The sequence below is a fragment of the Bombus huntii genome, chromosome 16, assembly GCF_024542735.1.
Source record: "Bombus huntii isolate Logan2020A chromosome 16, iyBomHunt1.1, whole genome shotgun sequence".
Taxonomy (NCBI): Eukaryota; Metazoa; Arthropoda; class Insecta; order Hymenoptera; family Apidae; genus Bombus; species Bombus huntii.
The window spans coordinates 8851286-8870368 of NC_066253.1; the positions used below are offsets into that span (position 1 = coordinate 8851286).

At 39.5% G+C, this 19083-nt stretch overlaps 2 protein-coding genes and 2 long non-coding RNA genes across 36 annotated transcripts in view; 1 reads left to right on the forward strand and 3 right to left on the reverse strand.

Moving 5' to 3' along the window:
* LOC126874325 (uncharacterized) overlaps window positions 1-19083 on the forward strand; it is a 153316-nt gene that overhangs the window by 124958 nt on the left and 9275 nt on the right. The window lies entirely within an intron of this gene.
* Window positions 1-19083, reverse strand: part of LOC126874329 (uncharacterized) — a 42077-nt gene that overhangs the window by 13550 nt on the left and 9444 nt on the right. For 5 of the 33 annotated variants that reach the window (XM_050636228.1, XM_050636230.1, XM_050636231.1 and 2 more), the window contains exons 3-5: window positions 18624-18696; window positions 18189-18545; window positions 17827-18076 (exon numbers count right to left, since the gene is read on the reverse strand). In XM_050636228.1, coding sequence (XP_050492185.1) covers window positions 17910-18076; window positions 18189-18545; window positions 18624-18696 — 597 coding nt within the window. In that variant the 3' untranslated portion in view covers window positions 17827-17909. Of the gene's footprint in view, window positions 1-1480; window positions 1630-1729; window positions 1952-2064; window positions 2275-2374; window positions 2613-2647; window positions 3018-3111; window positions 3203-17826; window positions 18697-19083 lie in introns of those variants that run through there. The other 28 variants (XR_007692723.1, XR_007692719.1, XM_050636237.1 and 25 more) reach the window with 19 other exon arrangements.
* Window positions 7447-10162, reverse strand: LOC126874349 (uncharacterized). Its single transcript, XR_007692763.1, has 2 exons — window positions 7777-10162; window positions 7447-7530 (listed from the first exon to the last, which is right to left on the reverse strand). It is a non-coding gene; the product is annotated as an uncharacterized LOC126874349 (long non-coding RNA).
* Window positions 16166-17811, reverse strand: LOC126874345 (uncharacterized). The gene is made up of 2 exons (XR_007692757.1): window positions 16691-17811; window positions 16166-16641 (listed from the first exon to the last, which is right to left on the reverse strand). It is a non-coding gene; the product is annotated as an uncharacterized LOC126874345 (long non-coding RNA).

The window sequence follows — 19083 nt, forward strand, 5'->3', positions numbered from 1 at the left end:
AAAAGAGACCTTCACTGTAATTCCAGAACTAATTCAACAACGAGAAAAGGACACGAGACCTACGATAATTGCGGAACTAAAAATTTCAGAAACCCGAGACTCAATTGCAAGAGTAAATGACCATAAAGTAGTATTTATAGATATACATGGCAATCCGATAGATAAAGGAGCCTTAGAAATGAAGGAAACGGGAAAATTGCCTCGTTATGAAGATTTAATGTTAGAAAAAGCAAGATTGAATTACGATTCTGGAAAATACATTGTATCCCTGCCGATAAAGGAAAATAGAAATATTCCAATAACACCAGAAAATTTATTAAACTCGCTAAGATCTCTATTAGACGTAGTAAATGAAAAACAGTTAACTTCGTTTAGCATTAGCAAAGGAAACTTGGAGGAAATACCCTGGCGATATACAATCAGGAAATTAAAGGAAATGTTTATGGAAAAAACCTTAACCATCACCATTTGCACTGGGCAAGTAATTACTCCACCTGTGGAAACGCGGAACAACATAATACGAGAAAAACATGAATCAAGCGTAACAGGACACAAAGGAATTACCAAAACTTGTCAAAGAATACGACAACACTACTATTGGGAAAATATGAAAAAGGAAATTCAAGATTACGTGAGAACATGTAAGGAATGTCAATTGAAGAAACTCACAAGAATAAAAGCAAAACAACCAATGGTACTTACAGACACACCAGGTAAAGCGTTCGACAAGATTAGTATGGATATTGTAGGTCCATTACCAAAAACCCAAAGGGGAAATGAATATATATTAACCATCCAAGATTTATTAACAAAATACTCAATCGGGATTCCACTAGGAGGAATCTCTTCAGTCGAGATAGCGGACGCTTTCGTAAAGCGATTTATTTGTCGTTTCGGATCACCGAGAGCTATTCTCACTGATCAAGGAACGAACTTTACATCCTCACTAATGAAGAAAGTAGCAAAGAGATTCCGCATCAAACAATATACCACGACGGCATATCATCCACAAAGTAACGGTTCAATTGAAAGATCTCACCACGTACTGATTGAATATCTCAAATTATACATTGAAAATTCCAGAAAATGGGAGGAATGGGTAGAATTAGCTATGTTTTCCTATAATACCTCTGTACACGAAGGAACGAAATTCTCCCCGCACGAATTAGTTTTTGGACATCTAGCCAGAGAACCTACTGGTGAAGTAATAATCGAAGAGAACATGGAACCAACATACGCAGAATATCTCGAAGATTTGTTCGATAAAATTAACACCGTACAACGAATGGCGAGAGAAAATTTGATAAAATCCAAACTAAGATCAAAGGAATATTACGACCGACGAATCGACCCTCAGGACTTTAAAATAGGAGATTCGATATATTTACTAAAAGAACCCAGTAAAGGAAAATTCTCCTATCAATATACTGGACCATACAAAGTGCTAGAAATCTTGCAGAACCAAAACGTCAAGATTCAAGTAAAAGGGATTCCGCGAACGGTGCACTTAAACAAGTTAAAACTAGCGCATAATCGAAATAAGCAATGAATAAAGCGATTTTAGTGGGCAACGTAGTGCAGTAGTGTATGTTGTAGTGCTGTTCGTCGAATAATACAGATATCGAACACCTAAAAGGAAAAAGGAAAATTATTATGTGTGTTTCAATTATTGCTTAAATATAAAACGTGTTAACTCAATGAATAATTAACTAATGAAAGTGAAAGTTACCTTGTGAACAAGTGATCAACATACAAGAAAGTGTACGTGCAAGTATAGGTTATGGATCGTTGTTCGTGGAGCATAATGTATGACAGCTACCTAAAATAAGTGAATAAATTAGTTTCAATTGTCTCAGTGCAAAATACAAGGTTACTAAGTGTTATAACTATATTGTGGATAAATCAAAAGGAGGTGTGACACTGTTCGTCGAATAATACAGATAACGAAAACCTAAAAGAAAAAAAAAAAAAAAGAAAAATTATTATGTGTACTCCAATCATTTTTTTTTTTTTATACATCGTGTTGATTCAATAAATAATTAAAAGAGTGGAAGTGAAAGTTACCTTGCGAACAAGTGATCATCATACAAGAAGGTTTACGTGCAAAATAGGTTATGGCTCCCTGTTTGCGGAACACCATGTACAACAGCCAGCCGAAAAATAAATGAACCAATTAACCTCAATTGCCTTAATGCAAAATACAACAGTACTAAATGTCATAACAATACTGTGGAAGCATGGCACTGTTCGTCGAACAACACAGATAGCGGAAACCTGAAAAGAAAAAGAAGTTTATTACGAGTGCTCAAATTACTGTTTGAATGTAAAACGTGTTAGTTCAACGAATAACTAAAACAGTGAAAGTGCAACTTACGTCGTGAACAATTAATCACCATACAAGGAAGGGTACATGCATGAATTTCGCAGATTAACAAGAAGAAATAAAATAGCTGATAAGTATAGAAAGTGGTTAGAAAATAATTAAGATAGATTAATTGAAAGTAAAAGGATATTTTATTATGTATTAATCTACGTAGTATTGTTATATTATTATATCTAACACGTAGAAGTGGATTTTGTAATGCACAATAGCGGTCACACACACAATGCATTATACACATATTAAACTAAATAAACTAAACAGTACCTTTATGGCCACAGATATAAGACGATTGAAGGCAACCGTAGTAAGTATCCAAGGCATATCGAAGAATCGGATGATGTTGTGGGAATGGTCTAGGTAAGTAATGCAGCATCGAAAGAATAGAATCCGAAAATTACAGACAATGTTAATCTAACAAATAGATTTTAATCACTAATAAGGAAACTAATTCATATCATACACAAAATAATAGCAAATAGCAAGTACAAGCAATAATAAATTAATAGGGAAAATAAGAAAGGTCAATAAACACAGAAATAGGTTAGAAATTAATCAAGATAGACTAACTAAATATTAAAAACAAGACATGACTGAACTCGGTGCAAAGGAATAAAGTTATGCCACACGAAAATAACTGGTAACACAGTACACAAACCATTAACTAAATTAAACGAGATTTATATAAATGCAAGTCACGTATATCAAAACAATGACTATTGAAATTCGAAAACAACACAATCCATGCTATCACATTAAAGTAGCACACGGTATTGACACACACAATATCATGAAACACAAAACAATATTACAAAAACACCACTAAATAAAATTATAGTGATTAACAATTAATTAGCTATTTCAACAACACGCTACTGTTGACATTAAGCCAACGCCATACCAAAGATACACGCGAGCGGCCATGTTGAAAAATTCGTCGCACGCACATACAAATAATAGCCAATACAATGTAATACAGCATCATAATAGCAATGTTAGGTACTAATAAAAAAAAAAAAAGAAAACAAGAAAAAAGGGAGAGAGTTAAGGAAAATATATATAATAAATAACAACTAACATAATCATAACATATTATATATATATTATACTACATACAGGGATACAGTATTTGTACAAAGGGACAGGTCCGAATGAAACTTATAAAAATTATAAAGTATATACATTAACTATTTTTATATGTGTGTACAGAACTGATGGCGAACTCATCAACCATTCTCTGAATGACGGATGGAAGAACATGTAGGTGTTGTCCAGATGTTTCACGAGGAATCCAGAGAGTATTTTGAATCTCTGCAGAAAATCCTTCCATGCATGTTCGTTTACAATAATCTGACAGACATCGAAGGAATTTTTTTTTTTTTTAGTCCAAGGAATAGCAATCCACACCGGAGAACTGTAAAGCACCTGTACGTCACTCACGAAACCAAATACTTTTGCTATCCATTTGTAAACAAACAACATCTATAACTATACATATAATTTTCACTTATGTTTACCAATATATATACACGCATGTTGTAAAGTAGGCGATATTTATAACACTCACTTCCATTGATAATGCAAGTGATTCATAAAAATAAGCCGTCATATTTACCATTGCACGCACATATATATATATATATATATATATATATATATATATATATATATATATATATATATATATATATATATATATATGTCGGAGATGAAAGGAAAGCCGAAGCCTTTCCTTGGAAATTTTGGGAACATCCTCTAGTACCTTAGCCTAGATTTTATTATAGTTGTAATTGCTTAAGATTTGTAATAAGCGAGATTGGGTTCGAGGTGACAATCGGTCGCTGAACGTAGCCACGGTCACGGGATGGATGTTTTATCTAATGGAGGTCTGGAGTGGTTGTATGTGTTTTCCGAGAAATGTGGTTGTGGCGGTATGCGGCCTCGAGAGCGGGCCGAGCCACGTGTGATGTTGCCTCGGAGGTGCCGATGCAATGGGACATTTTTTTTTTTTTTTATTTATTTGTTGAAATTACAATCAATTCTCGCGTTGAGAATTTTCAGTAATTTTTCTGGCGTGGCGCAGTGACATGGCTGTTTATTTACAATAAGTTAATACTTATTATAGATAGATATAATTTATGATCTATAAGTATTATAAGTAAGTGCATATGCTTGATTTGGATAATTAAATGAATCTAACGTTTAGGTCTAGCGGGTAGTGCCTCTTCAGCCTGCGAATCTGGTCCGTCGTATCGAGTAGTCCAGTGATTAGGGGGTTTCGGTGTTTGTTGATTCTTTTGCTGTATCTGTTGCTATATTTTGCTATTTCCTCTTTGACGGTGGGTATCTTGAGGTCGCGGTGTATTGTTTCATTGGTTACATACCAAGGTGCGTCAATTAGGGATCTTAGCGTTTTCGATTGAAAGCGTTGGAGTATTTCGATGTTGGAGTTACTTGCTGTTCCCCATAGTTGGATTCCGTAGGTCCAGACAGGTTTTATTACGGTCTTGTAGAGGGTAATTTTATTCTGTAAATTTAGTTTGGAGCGTCGGCCCGTGAGCCAATAGAGTTTTTTTAGTTTGTCCTTTAGTTGCTTCCTTTTATCTGAGATGTGTGTCTTCCACGTTAGTCTCCTGTCCAGGGTCATGCCCAGGTATCGGACTGTGTGCCTGCTAGGAACTGTTGCATTGTTGATGGTGACCTGGGGGCAGGTTTGTTTTCGGAGCGTGAAGGTTACATGTGAGGATTTCTTTTCGTTGACTTTGAAGCCCCATTTGTGAAACCACTTTTCCATGGAGTCGAGACTTCGCTGGAGAGTGGATGAGGCTATTACCGGGTCTGCGTGGGAAGCTAATAGCGCTGTGTCGTCTGCAAATGTCGCTATTGTTATATCGTTTGATATAGGTAGGTCGGCAGTGTAGATGGAGTACAGTAGGGGTCCGAGGACACTACCTTGGGGTATGCCGGCTTCTATTGGGAATGTTGCGGAAGTGGCGTCTAGGTATTTAACCATGAATTGTCTATTTGTTAGGTATGATTTTAGGATGGAGAAGTAGGGGTGGGGTAGGATCTTTTTAAGTTTGTATAGTAGCCCTTCATGCCATACTTTATCGAATGCCTGTTGGATGTCTAGGAAAACCGCTGAGCAATATTTTTTCTTTTCGAGTGTTTGGCTGATCGTATGAGTTAAGCGGTGGATTTGCTCTACTGTAGAATGATGTTTTCGGAAGCCGAATTGGTGATCTGGGAGTGTTTTCAAGTTCTCTAGGATTGGAAGGAGTCGGTTCGTGAGCATCTTCTCGAATAGTTTGGACAGGGTAGGTAAAAGACTGATTGGGCGATAGGAGCAGGTTTCGTGTATCGGTTTACCGGGTTTAGGGATGAGGGTAATCAATGAGATTTTCCAAGCCTTAGGATAGTGTTCCAGGCGAAGGATAGCATTAAAAATCGATGTGATGAGTGCTATCCCTTTTGTGGGAAGTTCCTTGATTGCTCTATTGCCTATTAGGTCGTGTCCTGCTGCTTTCTTGGGGTTTAGGCGACTGATTGTTTCTATAGTCTCAGCAGAGGAGAAGGGTTCGATAGGAGGGGACATTTGGAAGGGGGTGTGTAGGTATTCAGTAACGTCCGCGGCGGCTTGGGGGGAATGGGGTTTGAATACATTTGACAAGTGTTTTGCAAACAGGTCGGCTTTTTCTATAGGGCTTCGCGCCCATCCACCTTGCGGACGGCGGATAGGTGGGATTATTTGTGGGGGGCGTGTGAGTTTCCTGGAGGCCTTCCATAGTGAGTAGTTGGCGTCGGCTGTGGGCGATAAGCTGGCGAGGTATTTATGGAAGCAGTCGTTTTTATAGTTTGTTAAGGTTCTGGATAGCTTTCTAGTTGCGTTGTTAAGTTTGCGTTTGTCCTCCGGTGTTCTGTGGGTTTGCCATACTCTTCTTAGTCTACGTTTTTCTGCTATTTTTTTTAGTATGTATTGTGGATATTCTTGTTTGCTGTTAGTTGGCTTTGTCGGTGTGGAGAGGCGGATTGCGTTTATTATGCTCGTGTTTAAGTATTCCGTGGCTGCTTCGATATCTTCCTTTGTTTTTAGTGGGGTGAAGGCTGAGGTTGAGTGTGTAAAGACTTCTCTGAAGAGCTGCCAGTTGGTGTGTTGGTTGTGAATGGAGCCATTAGGTGTACTCTCGATGATTGTTGAACTGACTGTTGCTATCACGGGAGAATGATCAGAGGAGAGATCAGCCGAGGAGTTGATCTGGACGTGTCTTGATGGGATATTTTTAGTTATGAAGAAGTCGAGAAGGTCGGGTATTTTGTTGGTGTCAGTGGGCCAGTATGTGGGTTCGTATGTGGTGAGGTAGTTGAGGTTGTTGTTTATTATGCTGTTTAAGAGGTTTTTGCCTCTTGCTGTAACCAGGCAATGGGACATACATTGTATTAGTAATCAAAACTCCAGGCAGAAACTGCCTAGCAACGGCGTTTGGAACTTTCTCGATGCTTCCAACGAGTGTGCCTAGCAACGGCGTTTGGAACCTTCTCGATGCCTCCAAACGGGTATAGAAAACAAAATGCAATCGTACAGGGAGAAAAATCTCCACGAGGCTGGCATTCTTGCGATTGCCTTGGAGAGTGATACATCGAGCATTTTCGACGATCGCATTTGCGTCTAAGTTAGTTTCGCTTAGTAAGGAGTTATCCCGGTGACCGTGGATTCGTTTGAACTCAAACATTGCTAATAGTATTATTTAATTTAATTATTCGTAGATCGTATTATTCATTAGGCTTAGTGTTTGTTAGACTTATTATTAGTCGTACTTATTATTTGTTAAGCTTAGTGATAGACCTGTATATACGTGTAAATAAAATCTCGGCTTTGTGAAACGATGGCTAGTCCACATGAAGAGTCGTCGCGCGCCCAACATTCGAATCGTGATCCGACATATATATATATATATATATATATATATATATATTCGAAGACAAGGTACATTTGTAATATTTATTCCTATTGATAATATATACTTGTATATTTATAACAATAAAACAAATCTCATTTATACTACTTACCAATACGTACGCATATATGTATATAATTATAACCCAAGTAGTATTCATAATATTTATTTTCACTGATAACAAGTACGTAAAACCTAAAATAAAACAAAAGTTTTAACAATAAAAAAAAAAACGGGGGGAAGAAGAAAAAAAAAGAAGAAAAAAACGGAAAGAAAAAATAATATAATATATATAAATATAAAAATTTTCTTTTTCTATAAAAGGTTATTCTTATTTCTGATAAACCCGAGAAATGAAAACATTATGCCATGATACACTGACACAAAGATACACCACACAGAAGAAACTAATAGAGAACGCTTTAAGCTTGGCAAACTTACCGCCCGCGCTCCGCACGCGCCGTAACAAGAACAAGAAAATCATTCTATACAAAACGCGCGAATAATGATTTGAATGCACAAACGAACACACGGCGCTACGAAACTAAAGGAAGGATTAACAAAACGAGGGCGACTAATAGATCCAACCAATAAACAAAATACACATACACACAACTCTAAATAAACCTACCAATAGCCGACTTGCAATTTGAAAACTTGTGGTTCAATATAATATAAATCCAACCAGTATAAAATAAAATAAATAGAACCAGCTAATGGATTGAACGAGTTACGAACCAAACAAATAAGCCAGGAAATAAGAATAACTACAAAAGGGGAAATAATTGAAACGCCAGGAATACATGTATATATAAATATATTTTAATCAATCAACTTGGAGAGTTACATATAAGTATAAACATATATGCCAGACATGTAATAAACTAGTAAATATTAGAGACAATACTTCCGATACTATGCAACAAATACAATATTATCAATTTATGAAATATAAGTATATATGAAGTCAAAAACTAATAGTCTAACGAATACATAAAACATACAATATTGTATTATTAAAGAAATAAAGGTTACATTGTCAGAAACATATATATATGTGTGCGCATTCTATCAAACAGTAATCTAAGATACATACTTAAAACTAGCCTACATTCCGGTAAAGAGTTATAAAATAAGAACTACATTACGAAACATGCATGTTTCTATATAAACATATAAATAATCTATTTTCTCAACTAAAACTACTACTAATAATCTACAAAAGAAATAGAACACACAACGCAACACTTGGGACTAAGCGACAATCTGTCGATAGGCCAAACGCTCAAAATAATTAACAGCGCAACGACTTGAGGAATTGCGTACAGAAATTCTATCATCAAACACAAATATGTAAACACACATTAAACACACAATAATCTAGAAACAAAACCTTCCATACTATGTTGTCACAATACAAGATATATATGTATATATGAAATCAAATGATTGACACATAACCTGAAATACACAACATTACATCGCTAAAGAATCTAAATGAAAATCACATTGCCAGAAATATATACATATATACGTGTGCGTGTGCGTGTTCTATCTTATTAAATGAAGTTAATATAAAATAAATAATTGACATTTCACTTCGTATGAATACTACACTGCCAGAAGAAATATGCATATGAATACGTATATATATATATACATATGTGTGTGTGCGTATGTTTTATATTATCGAACACTCTATAAAATAAACTACTCAAAACAATAAATAACGCAATCGAAGAATTACAAAACATTAGCCATATTGAAATGATACACAACATAAACATATATATATATATATATATATATACGTATATTCACACGAATAATACTATTGTCACTTTAAAACAATATTAATAAATAAATGTTCTAATTGCGGTAGAATAAGGAAAAACGAGCGGCAGACGGAAAATTACTTCGATATTAAACAAAATTAAAGACCCGTCACTATAACTTTGCTGATGACATTTATGAGCAGCCATGTTAGATTTACAGGCGTCACGGCTACAGGAATATTAAGGATTAATGGAAGTCAGGCGCGAGAAATAAATCATGAAAACACATTGTTAACACTTTTCTTTAATAAAATCTATGCGCAACTACAAATGTAATATATATATATATATATATATATATATATATATATATATATATATATATATATATATATATATATATATGTCGGATCACGATTCGAATTTTGGGCGCGCGACGACTCTTCATGTGGACTAGCCATCGTTTCACAAAGCCGAGATTTTATTTACACGTATATACAGGTCTATCACTAAGCTTAACAAATAATAAGTACGACTAATAATAAGTCTAACAAACACTAAGCCTAATGAATAATACGATCTACGAATAATTAAATTAAATAATACTATTAGCAATGTTTGAGTTCAAACGAATCCACGGTCACCGGGATAACTCCTTACTAAGCGAAACTAACTTAGACGCAAATGCGATCGTCGAAAATGCTCGATGTATCACTCTCCAAGGCAATCGCAAGAATGCCAGCCTCGTGGAGATTTTTCTCCCTGTACGATTGCATTTTGTTTTCTATACCCGTTTGGAGGCATCGAGAAGGTTCCAAACGCCGTTGCTAGGCACACTCGTTGGAAGCATCGAGAAAGTTCCAAACGCCGTTGCTAGGCAGTTTCTGCCTGGAGTTTTGATTACTAATACAATGTATGTCCCATTGCATCGGCACCTCCGAGGCAACATCACACGTGGCTCGGCCCGCTCTCGAGGCCGCATGCCGCCACAACCACATTTCTCGGAAAACACATACAACCACTCCAGACCTCCGTTAGATAAAACATCCATCCCGTGGCTACGTTCAGCGACCGATTGTCACCTCGAACCCAATCTCGCTTATTACAAATCTTAAGCAATTACAACTATAATAAAATCTAGGCTAAGGTACTAGAGGATGTTCCCAAAATTTCCAAGGAAAGGCTTTGGCTTTCCTTTCATCTCCGACATATATATATATATATATAATTAATTAAAAAGGGGGGAAATATAAGATTAAATAAAATACACATATATTTAACAAACATAAAATAGATAACCTAACACTATCACATTTAAAATATATATATGTCGGGTTTACATTAGAATTAGGGTTAGGGGCGTGAAACGAATCTTCGTTTGGGTTACACGTTGTCGTTATGCAATAGAGAAGACATTGACTAGTGCAAATACGATTATTATAGAACCGGACAAGTAACCGCGGTAGTTAGGTACTCGAGAAACTAATGACAATGATCCTAAGTTCAATAACGAATCCGCGGTCGACGGGATGATAGATGAACGCACTCACAAAATCTAATTCGGATGCGTAATACTCACTGGTCGTAAAGGGTTACTCCTTTCATCAGTGAGATCGCGAGCGAGAATGTCTTTCCCGCCCCGATGATGCCACAGAGGAAAACTATAATGGGATGTGTCTAAGGACACGAGATCATCGGATTCGTCGAGAAAAGCCTTCGTTCAGAATGTAAGGGAAATTGGCGTTGCTGCTAATTGGTCAATCTCCATATCGGTGGTTAGAAAAAGATGCTAGCCGCCCTCGAGGGAAAGTTGCTAGTGGGAGACGCCGCTCGTTGAAAAATATGTCTCCCCTATCTTCCCGTAGTTGGGACAAAGACTGTTTGTCTGTTTGAAGGACTTTAGTTGACTAAACCTTAAGATTTATAACGGGCCCTCGGGCTAGCCGAACATGTACTGCGAAGACGCATCGACATCTGGCAATCATCTTACTCGAAGAATAGGGTCTGCGTGTGGCGAGCCGCGGGACAGAAACCGTTGGAATGTTTACTGTCGCGTGTCGCCACGAATATTTCTTTTAAGGAGAGCTATAGAATTACTCCATACCTTTGTTAGACAAAGCGTTCATCCCGTGACCGCGGCTATGTTCGGCGACTGACTGCCGCCTCGAGCCCAAGCTCATTATCACAACTCTCGAACAATTACAATCGGATTGAATAACTACAATTGTTCAATTACAGCTATAGTAGACTCTAGGTTACAATGTTGCGGGATTATCCAAAATTCCAAAGGCTCCGGTGTTCTTTCATCTCCGACATATATATATGTCGGAGATAAGAGGACACCGGTTCCTTCCCTCTGATGCCTCGTGAAAATCCATAAAAACGTTGTAATTAAAATCTACAGTTGTAACTAAACGATTTACCGTCATTCTAACGAATTGTATTTGTTTGAGACTTGTGACAATGAGCTTGGGCTCAAGGCGACAATTAGTTCCCGAACGTGGCCGCGGTCAACGGGACGAACTCTCCATCTAACAAAGGCATTGAGTAATCCTATAGCTCTCCTTAAAAGAAAGATTTGTAGCGGCACGTGGCAGTGCCGCTACAAATCTTTCTTTTCCAACATTCCAACGGTTTCTGTCCCGTAGCTTGCCGCACGCAGATCCTATTCTCCGGGCAGGATGTTTACCAGATGTCGACGCGTCTCCACAGTACGTGATCGGCTAGCCCGAGGACCGTCATAAACACGAATATCTAGTTACCTAAAATCCTTCAACAGATACACAGTCTTTGTCCCAGTTACGGGAAGACAGGAGAGACCTATTTTCCACGAACGACGTCTCCCACTAGCAACCCTCCCTCAAGGGCAGCTAGCATCCTTTTCTAACTACCGATATGGAGATTGGCCAATTAGCAGCAACGTTAATTTCCCTTACTTTCCGAACGTAGGATGTCCCCGACGAATCCGATGATCTCGTGTCCTTAGACACACCCCGTCATAGTTTTCCTCTGGGGTATCACCGGGACGGAAAGTCATTCTCTCTTGCGGTCTCATGGACAAAAAAAGGATTAACTCCTTACGGTCAGCGAATATTAACACAGAATCCGACTTAGATTTTTGCGAGTGCGTGCGACTACCGTCCCGTTGTCCGCAGATTCGTTATTGAACCTAGGATCATTGTCATTAGTTTCTCGAGTATCTAATTACCACGGTTACTTGTCCGGTTCTATGGTAATCGTATTTGCACTAGCCAATGTCTTCTCTATTGCATAACGACGACGTGTAATCCAAACGAAGATTCGCTTTACGCCCCTAACCCTAATTCTAATGTAAACCCGACATCAGAAGTGGGACCAGTGCCGGTTATAACAGTGCAAGACCTTACGACCATCGTGCGTGAGTTAATTCCGTTGCTAGTGCAAAAATCGAGTGTGGAACCTAACAATTTTTCGACTCCGCTGCATGGTGCGCAGCTACCAATCTGATTATGGAGGAAAATCCTTTACAAAGCAGTGCCCTGAATATAATTTCAATACCGAGTGTCGAATCGACTTCTACGTAGTGGAGGCGCCAAGTGGTAGATCAAGCCTTCCGGGCGAGTCGTTTCCATTTTACCCCGATTTCAGAGCCGAGTGTTCGCTAATTAAAGAATCCGTAGTCTTGAGAATTTCTGGCAAAAGAACGATTGATATAGTAGTAATACAAGGAATAAGAAATATTGGTACTAAACGTATCGCTCAAATCTTATCCGTTGCAGGTGTCGGCGGGTAGAGATAAACTTTTCACGTTCTCGCTGATAGTTATTTAACAATACAATATCGCGATTGCTCGTTCAATTTTAAGCCAAGATTTTGACGTAATATTACACAAAATAGCCTCGCTATGTGCAAAACAAAATAATTAATGCCTGTAATAAAACCGCCGAAAACGAGATCGATGTTAATGAAGTTGACAATGAGGTACGTGGTAGTGATAAGGGTAGATTAATCTTTCTTTTCGAAAATTCAGAGATTCATCCGTTACGGGTTCCCTACGTACTCGTACAAAAAAATACAGACCAGTTAGAAGTACAATTAATTGATCCTGACATCGCCGTACAAGGAGTCCTAATAAACTTCGCGAGCGTGGAATAGTACGTGAGAGAACAAGCGATTTAATTACAGCCAAAAATCATAAAGCCTAGTAATTCACCGTTCGCGAGCCCTGCGTTACTCGTGAAGACGAACAATGGTTCAGATAGATGATAGGTAGATTTTCGAGAACTAAATAAATACACGGTCGCGGATCGGTATCGTTTACCCCTCATTGCGGATCAAGTCGCGAGATTGCAAAAGCGAGATATTTTATTATTCTGGACATGGCCGGTGGGTTTCTCCAAACCCCTATTCATCCTAATTCTAGGAAGTATACAGCCTTGATTACCCTCGATGATCAATTTGGATAATAAGTTGTTGTTTTCTTCGAATTCTTTTGTGCCTTTGTTCGATCCATTCGATGTCCTTTATTTGCATAACATAAGTGCGTGCGCGTTTAATGTTTCTTCCGGAAGTCATTTTCGGGACGGCGATACTATGCTGACTCCGTCGAAAATGGGATTCTTATATTTTCGGACAACCCTAATAATTTTTGCAACTCATACTTGTCTAAATATTCTAATATTTATGTTCTTCCTTGCTACCATTTTGTAAACCATCAAAGCGTTTACTACGGAAATCCTCAGGAGTAGTGGCATGCCAAGTCTTCTGTAGCATTTGACCCTTTTTAATTATGGTGACATAAGAAATCATTTGGTCGAAGTGATCTGTACTACACTTTCCTTCATTGTATTCAGCAGCGGCTGCTGACTTCGATGTTGCGAACAAACAAAACGAGAGATCATTCTTGAGATTCCTTTGAAAACACGTATAACAGCCGACGTGCCATTCGTACGTTGTCATCTATTTGGACGATGTCCTAATTATTGCCGACGCGATAGATCAAGCCCTAACAGGATTGCACACCGTACTAGATACCCTTGTAAAAGCCGGATTCTCCTTTAACTTTGCAAAATGTTCTTTTCTAAAGGCATCGGTACTCTATTTGGAATATGTAATTTACGACCTAGAAGTTTGTCCCAACCCGGGTATAATGCACGCCTTGAGTTCTTTACCTGCGTCAACGACCGTCACACAGCTTAGGCAGTTCATAGGTTTAGCCTTTTATTTCCGAAAATTCGTCCCTAAATTTTCACGGGTAATGAAACCCTTGTATGCGCTTACTTCCGATAGAACTTTATATCGACGCTAGTCCGGATGAATATGAGGTTATTTTAATGCACAAGATTGAAGGTAAAAATAGAGTAATAGAATATTACAGTATACGAAGTAGCCCTGCGGAATCTAGGTATCATTCTTACGAACTAGAAAAGTTAACAGTTGTGAACGCCGTCAAGCATTTCCGTCATTATCTCCACGGACGAGAATTTCTTGTCGTCTCCGATTGTAACCCTTTGAAGGCATCCAGTAGTAAGGTAAATTTAGATGACAGGGTTTACAGATGGTGGGCTTACTTACAAACTTTTACTTTTGACATTCTGTACCGGGAGGGTAAACGAATGGCCCACGTAAATTTTGTCTCGCGAAATCCCGTAGACTTGGATCACCTTACGATCAACGAAGTCGTAGAGAAGGAAATCAATCTGACCGAAATCTCCGAAGACTGGCTATTAGTGGAATAACGTCGCGACTCCCAAATTTCTGGGATCGTCAATAAATTGCAGAACGAGGAGCTCACGGGAGATATCGCGAATACGTATGTAGTATCGTGGACGAAAAGCCTAAGAGATATCGGGCGAACCATGAACAATGTCGCGAGAGCCGAGGCGCCGTCGGGTCCATCAATGTGTCATCGGTCTTTTCAAGTGCATAGTTTCGTAGAAAAGACCTACGTGACCCTGGCTACGAGCGTCTGCAGAACACGTGTGCCTAGAAAAGACAATAGTATGCGACAATGGCCAGAGAGTCAGTCGAGGAGCAGAGTGCGAGTCGAGAAACAGAGTTTGCGAGTGGCGTTGCCGAGAGAGTGTTGATTGCATTTTTGTGAAAGTCGGGTCGTTATTTAGTTGTGCTGTTTTCTGTACGTTTGGTATGAATAGTTCAGGTTGAACAACAATCGTCTTTTTCTGTCCGATTAACATCTGTATCATCCATTCCTTGTAAATACATTATATCACGATATTACACGTATGAATTACGGTCCGGTACCCCTCATCGTAATATACAGAGAAAAGGCAGAACTCTCTGCTTGTCCATTGTCCCCGGAGGTTTAGGTGGTCTGTTATTGACCATGCGCAACAGTCAATTATGCACTTAGGGTTGGGATAAAACGCTTGAGAAACTGTGCGAGTGTCACTGGTTCGAAGGAATGGCGGAGTATGTTCGCGAATTCGTAGAGAACTGTCACGCTTGTCAAGTTTCGAAGGCCAGTTCAGGTAAAATACAAGCTGAATTACATCCTATACCTAAGACCAGCATACCTTGGCATACAGTTCACGTGGACATAACGGGCAAACTAAGCGCTAAAAGTGGTTCGAAAGGATATGTCATTGTTTTGGCCGACGTCTTCACTAAATTCGCATATCTGCATCATACTCGTAAAGTAGATTTCCCTTAGTACCGCTAAAGCACTTAAGTACTATATTTTTATTCGGCAGTCCTTGCCGGATGATAGCGGGTCAAGAGAGGTGTCCTAACGGGTAAATAGTTCCGAGATTTTTGCCAAGATAGGAACATTAAACTCCACTTAATAGCAACCGGTGCTAGTAGGACCAATGGACAGGTAGAGCATACTATGAGTACGCTAAAAAATATGTTCACGATGGTAGAAACGACCGGGCGGTCTTGACAAGACGCGATCGGGGAAATACAATTGGCTTTAAATTGCACCACCAACCGTGTAACGAAATCAAGCCCGTTAGAACTGCTGATCGGTAAAGCAGCAAGGCCATACGGCTTGATGCTACCCGATAATACAGAGGAAAAGACAATAGATATCTCCGATGTAAGGCGCCAAGCCAATAAAAAAAAAAAAAAAAAAAAAAAATATAGAGGCTAGTGTCAAGTACGACAAGGTTAGATTTGATAAAACCAAGGCGAAAGTGGTTAGGTTCAACCTCGGTGATTTTGTGCTACGGAAAATTGAAGAGAGAAACCAATGTAAACTAGATCCGAAATTTAAGGGTCCATTTAGGATAGCAGAGATTTTGGAGGGGGACCAATATATTCTAAAACCGTTAGACGGCAAACGTTCTTACAAGTATAGTCACGACAGGTTGAGGAGAATGCCAGATAGTCGCATTCCTGCGGATTTGGACGTTGTTAGTGGTGGCGAGGACAGTGATCCGAGCGATATGAGTACCCCGACCCCCGAGGGTCATTAACGCAACGCCAGGAAGCTGAAGCGGTCGTGTATTCACATGCACCACCAGCGGCAACGCCAGGAAGCTGAAGCGGTCGTGTATTCACATGCACCACCAGCGGCAACGCCATGAAGCTGAAGCGGTCGTGTACTCGCACGCACAGCCACCTGCAATGTTACGAACCTCAATCGGTCGTATGTTCGCACGCACCACCAGTGTAACTCTGTGCGGTCGTGCGATCTACAAAATCAAGATTCATCTGGGTGCAAATCGCAAATAGTCCGTCACGCCACTACGACCCGACTGATAAACCACAGGATGCAACTAATATTTCGAATACGAATCATAATGTTAATAATTCTGTCCTTTTATTTTTGTTACCGAAACCTCGAGCAAAATCCTGTTGTCGAACTGGACCCTTGGTTTATTTGACATTTGATTAAGTTGTAACTAATGTTGATTGTACCAAATTTAATGTTAGGAATACCCAATATTTTAACTACACCCGAGGACGTGTGATAGTCAGGATGGCCGTGTCGGAGATAAGAGGACACCGGTGCCTTCCCTCTGAAACCTCGGGAAAATCCATAAAAACGTTGTAATTAAAATCTACAGTTGTAACTAAACGATTTGCCGTCATTCTAACCAATTGTATTTGTTTGAGACTTGTAACAATGAGCTTGAGCTCAAGGCGACAATTAGTCGCCGAACGTGGCCGCGGTCAACGGGACGAACTCTCCATCTAACAAAGGCATTGATTAATCCTATAGCTCTCCTTAAAAGAAAGATTTGTAGCGGCACGTGGCAGTAAACATTCCAACGGTTTCTGTCCCGTAGCTTGCCACACGCAGATCCTATTCTCCGGGCAGGTTGTTTACCAGATGTCGACGCGTCTCCACAGTACGTGATCGGCTAGCCCGAGGACCGTCATAAACACTAATATCTAGTTACCTAAAATCCTTCAACAGATACACAGTCTTTGTCCCAGTTACGGGAAGACAGGAGAGACCTATTTTCCACGAACGACGTCTCCCACTAGCAACCCTCCCTCAAGGGCAGCTAGCATCCTTTTCTAACTACCGATATGGAGATTGGCCAATTAGCAGCAACGTTAATTTCCCTTACTTTCCGAACGTAGGATGTCCCCGACGAATCCGATGATCTCGTGTCCTTAGACACACCCCGTCATAGTTTTCCTCTGGGGTATCACCGGGACGGAAAGTCATTCTCTCTTGCGGTCTCATGGACAAAAAAAGGATTAACTCCTTACGATCAGCGAATATTAACACAGAATCCGACTTAGATTTTTGCGAGTGCGTGCGACTACCGTCCCGTTGTCCGCAGATTCGTTATTGAACCTAGGATCATTGTCATTAGTTTCTCGAGTATCTAATTACCACGGTTACTTGTCCGGTTCTATGGTAATCGTATTTGCACTAGACAATGTCTTCTCTATTGCATAACGACGACGTGTAGTCCAAACGAAGATTCGCTTTACGCCCCTAACCCTAATTCTAATGTAAACCCGACATATATATATATATATATTGAACACAAAACAAAATACATCTAAAAATTAATAATAATAAGGAACATCAAGCAGCGAACCAACGAAAGTGAAGCAGCTACACTAAATCAAAATCGTAGCAAGGAGCTCCGGGACAAAGTTCGCTGAACTCACGCATACACCAATAACGCACAACAGGGGAAATTCCCTTTCTCCCAGAAGCATGGTGACGAAGATGTGCCTCCAAAACCTCTTCGGGAATTTCATTTGCAAAACGAACTTTCACACAACGATCGGTATCAACGATTTCAACCAGAGGGGGTTCCCACTCCAATACGACGGTCTCTGCATCGAAGAAACTCTCATCAAAAGTAACCAAATCGTCAAAGCTCAATTTCGACACGGCCTCGGCACCAATGTTGAATAGTTCCTCCAACCACTCTGATACTTGTGGTTTATCACAGGGCCGCATGCGTTTGTTGGGTCTTCCCGAGTCGCCCATGGGTTCTTCGGAATCCCTCTTTCGCTTGCGCTGAAAACAATACAGTATATTTTAAATAAAACGAAACAGGACGAATCAAGCGGACTAAAAACAATACTAAATACGTAGCAGGGAAGTCTGGATAGGAACCTCTGATGAAAATGACTCCGCAAACATTGTTCGAACGTCGATCACCGAAGCCTAGGGAAATAACAAAAAGGAAAAACGATCAAAATCACAAAAACAACCATAATATGCAAATATCTAAACTTACGCAAAACAACTCGAAGGAGGAGGTCCTTGTTATGGGAGAGCAGCGGAGTTGCGCGTGTTGCCCGAGCAAACACTGAAATGATAATGATGCTGCAGCCACCAGCCCTTCCACGCGCCGAAGAAACACCGGTAATTCCCACGGTACAGCACGTGGAAGTCTCTCGCGGAAAGGACTAGATCAGCGTGGAATGCTTCAAATCTCCTAGACGCTAGCTCAGCAGAAACACAGGACCGATAAAAACTAAGTCGAAATACGGAATTTACATTTTGTCACGTACGATTCCAAGAAACCCAAACTGCAACATCCCGATTCCC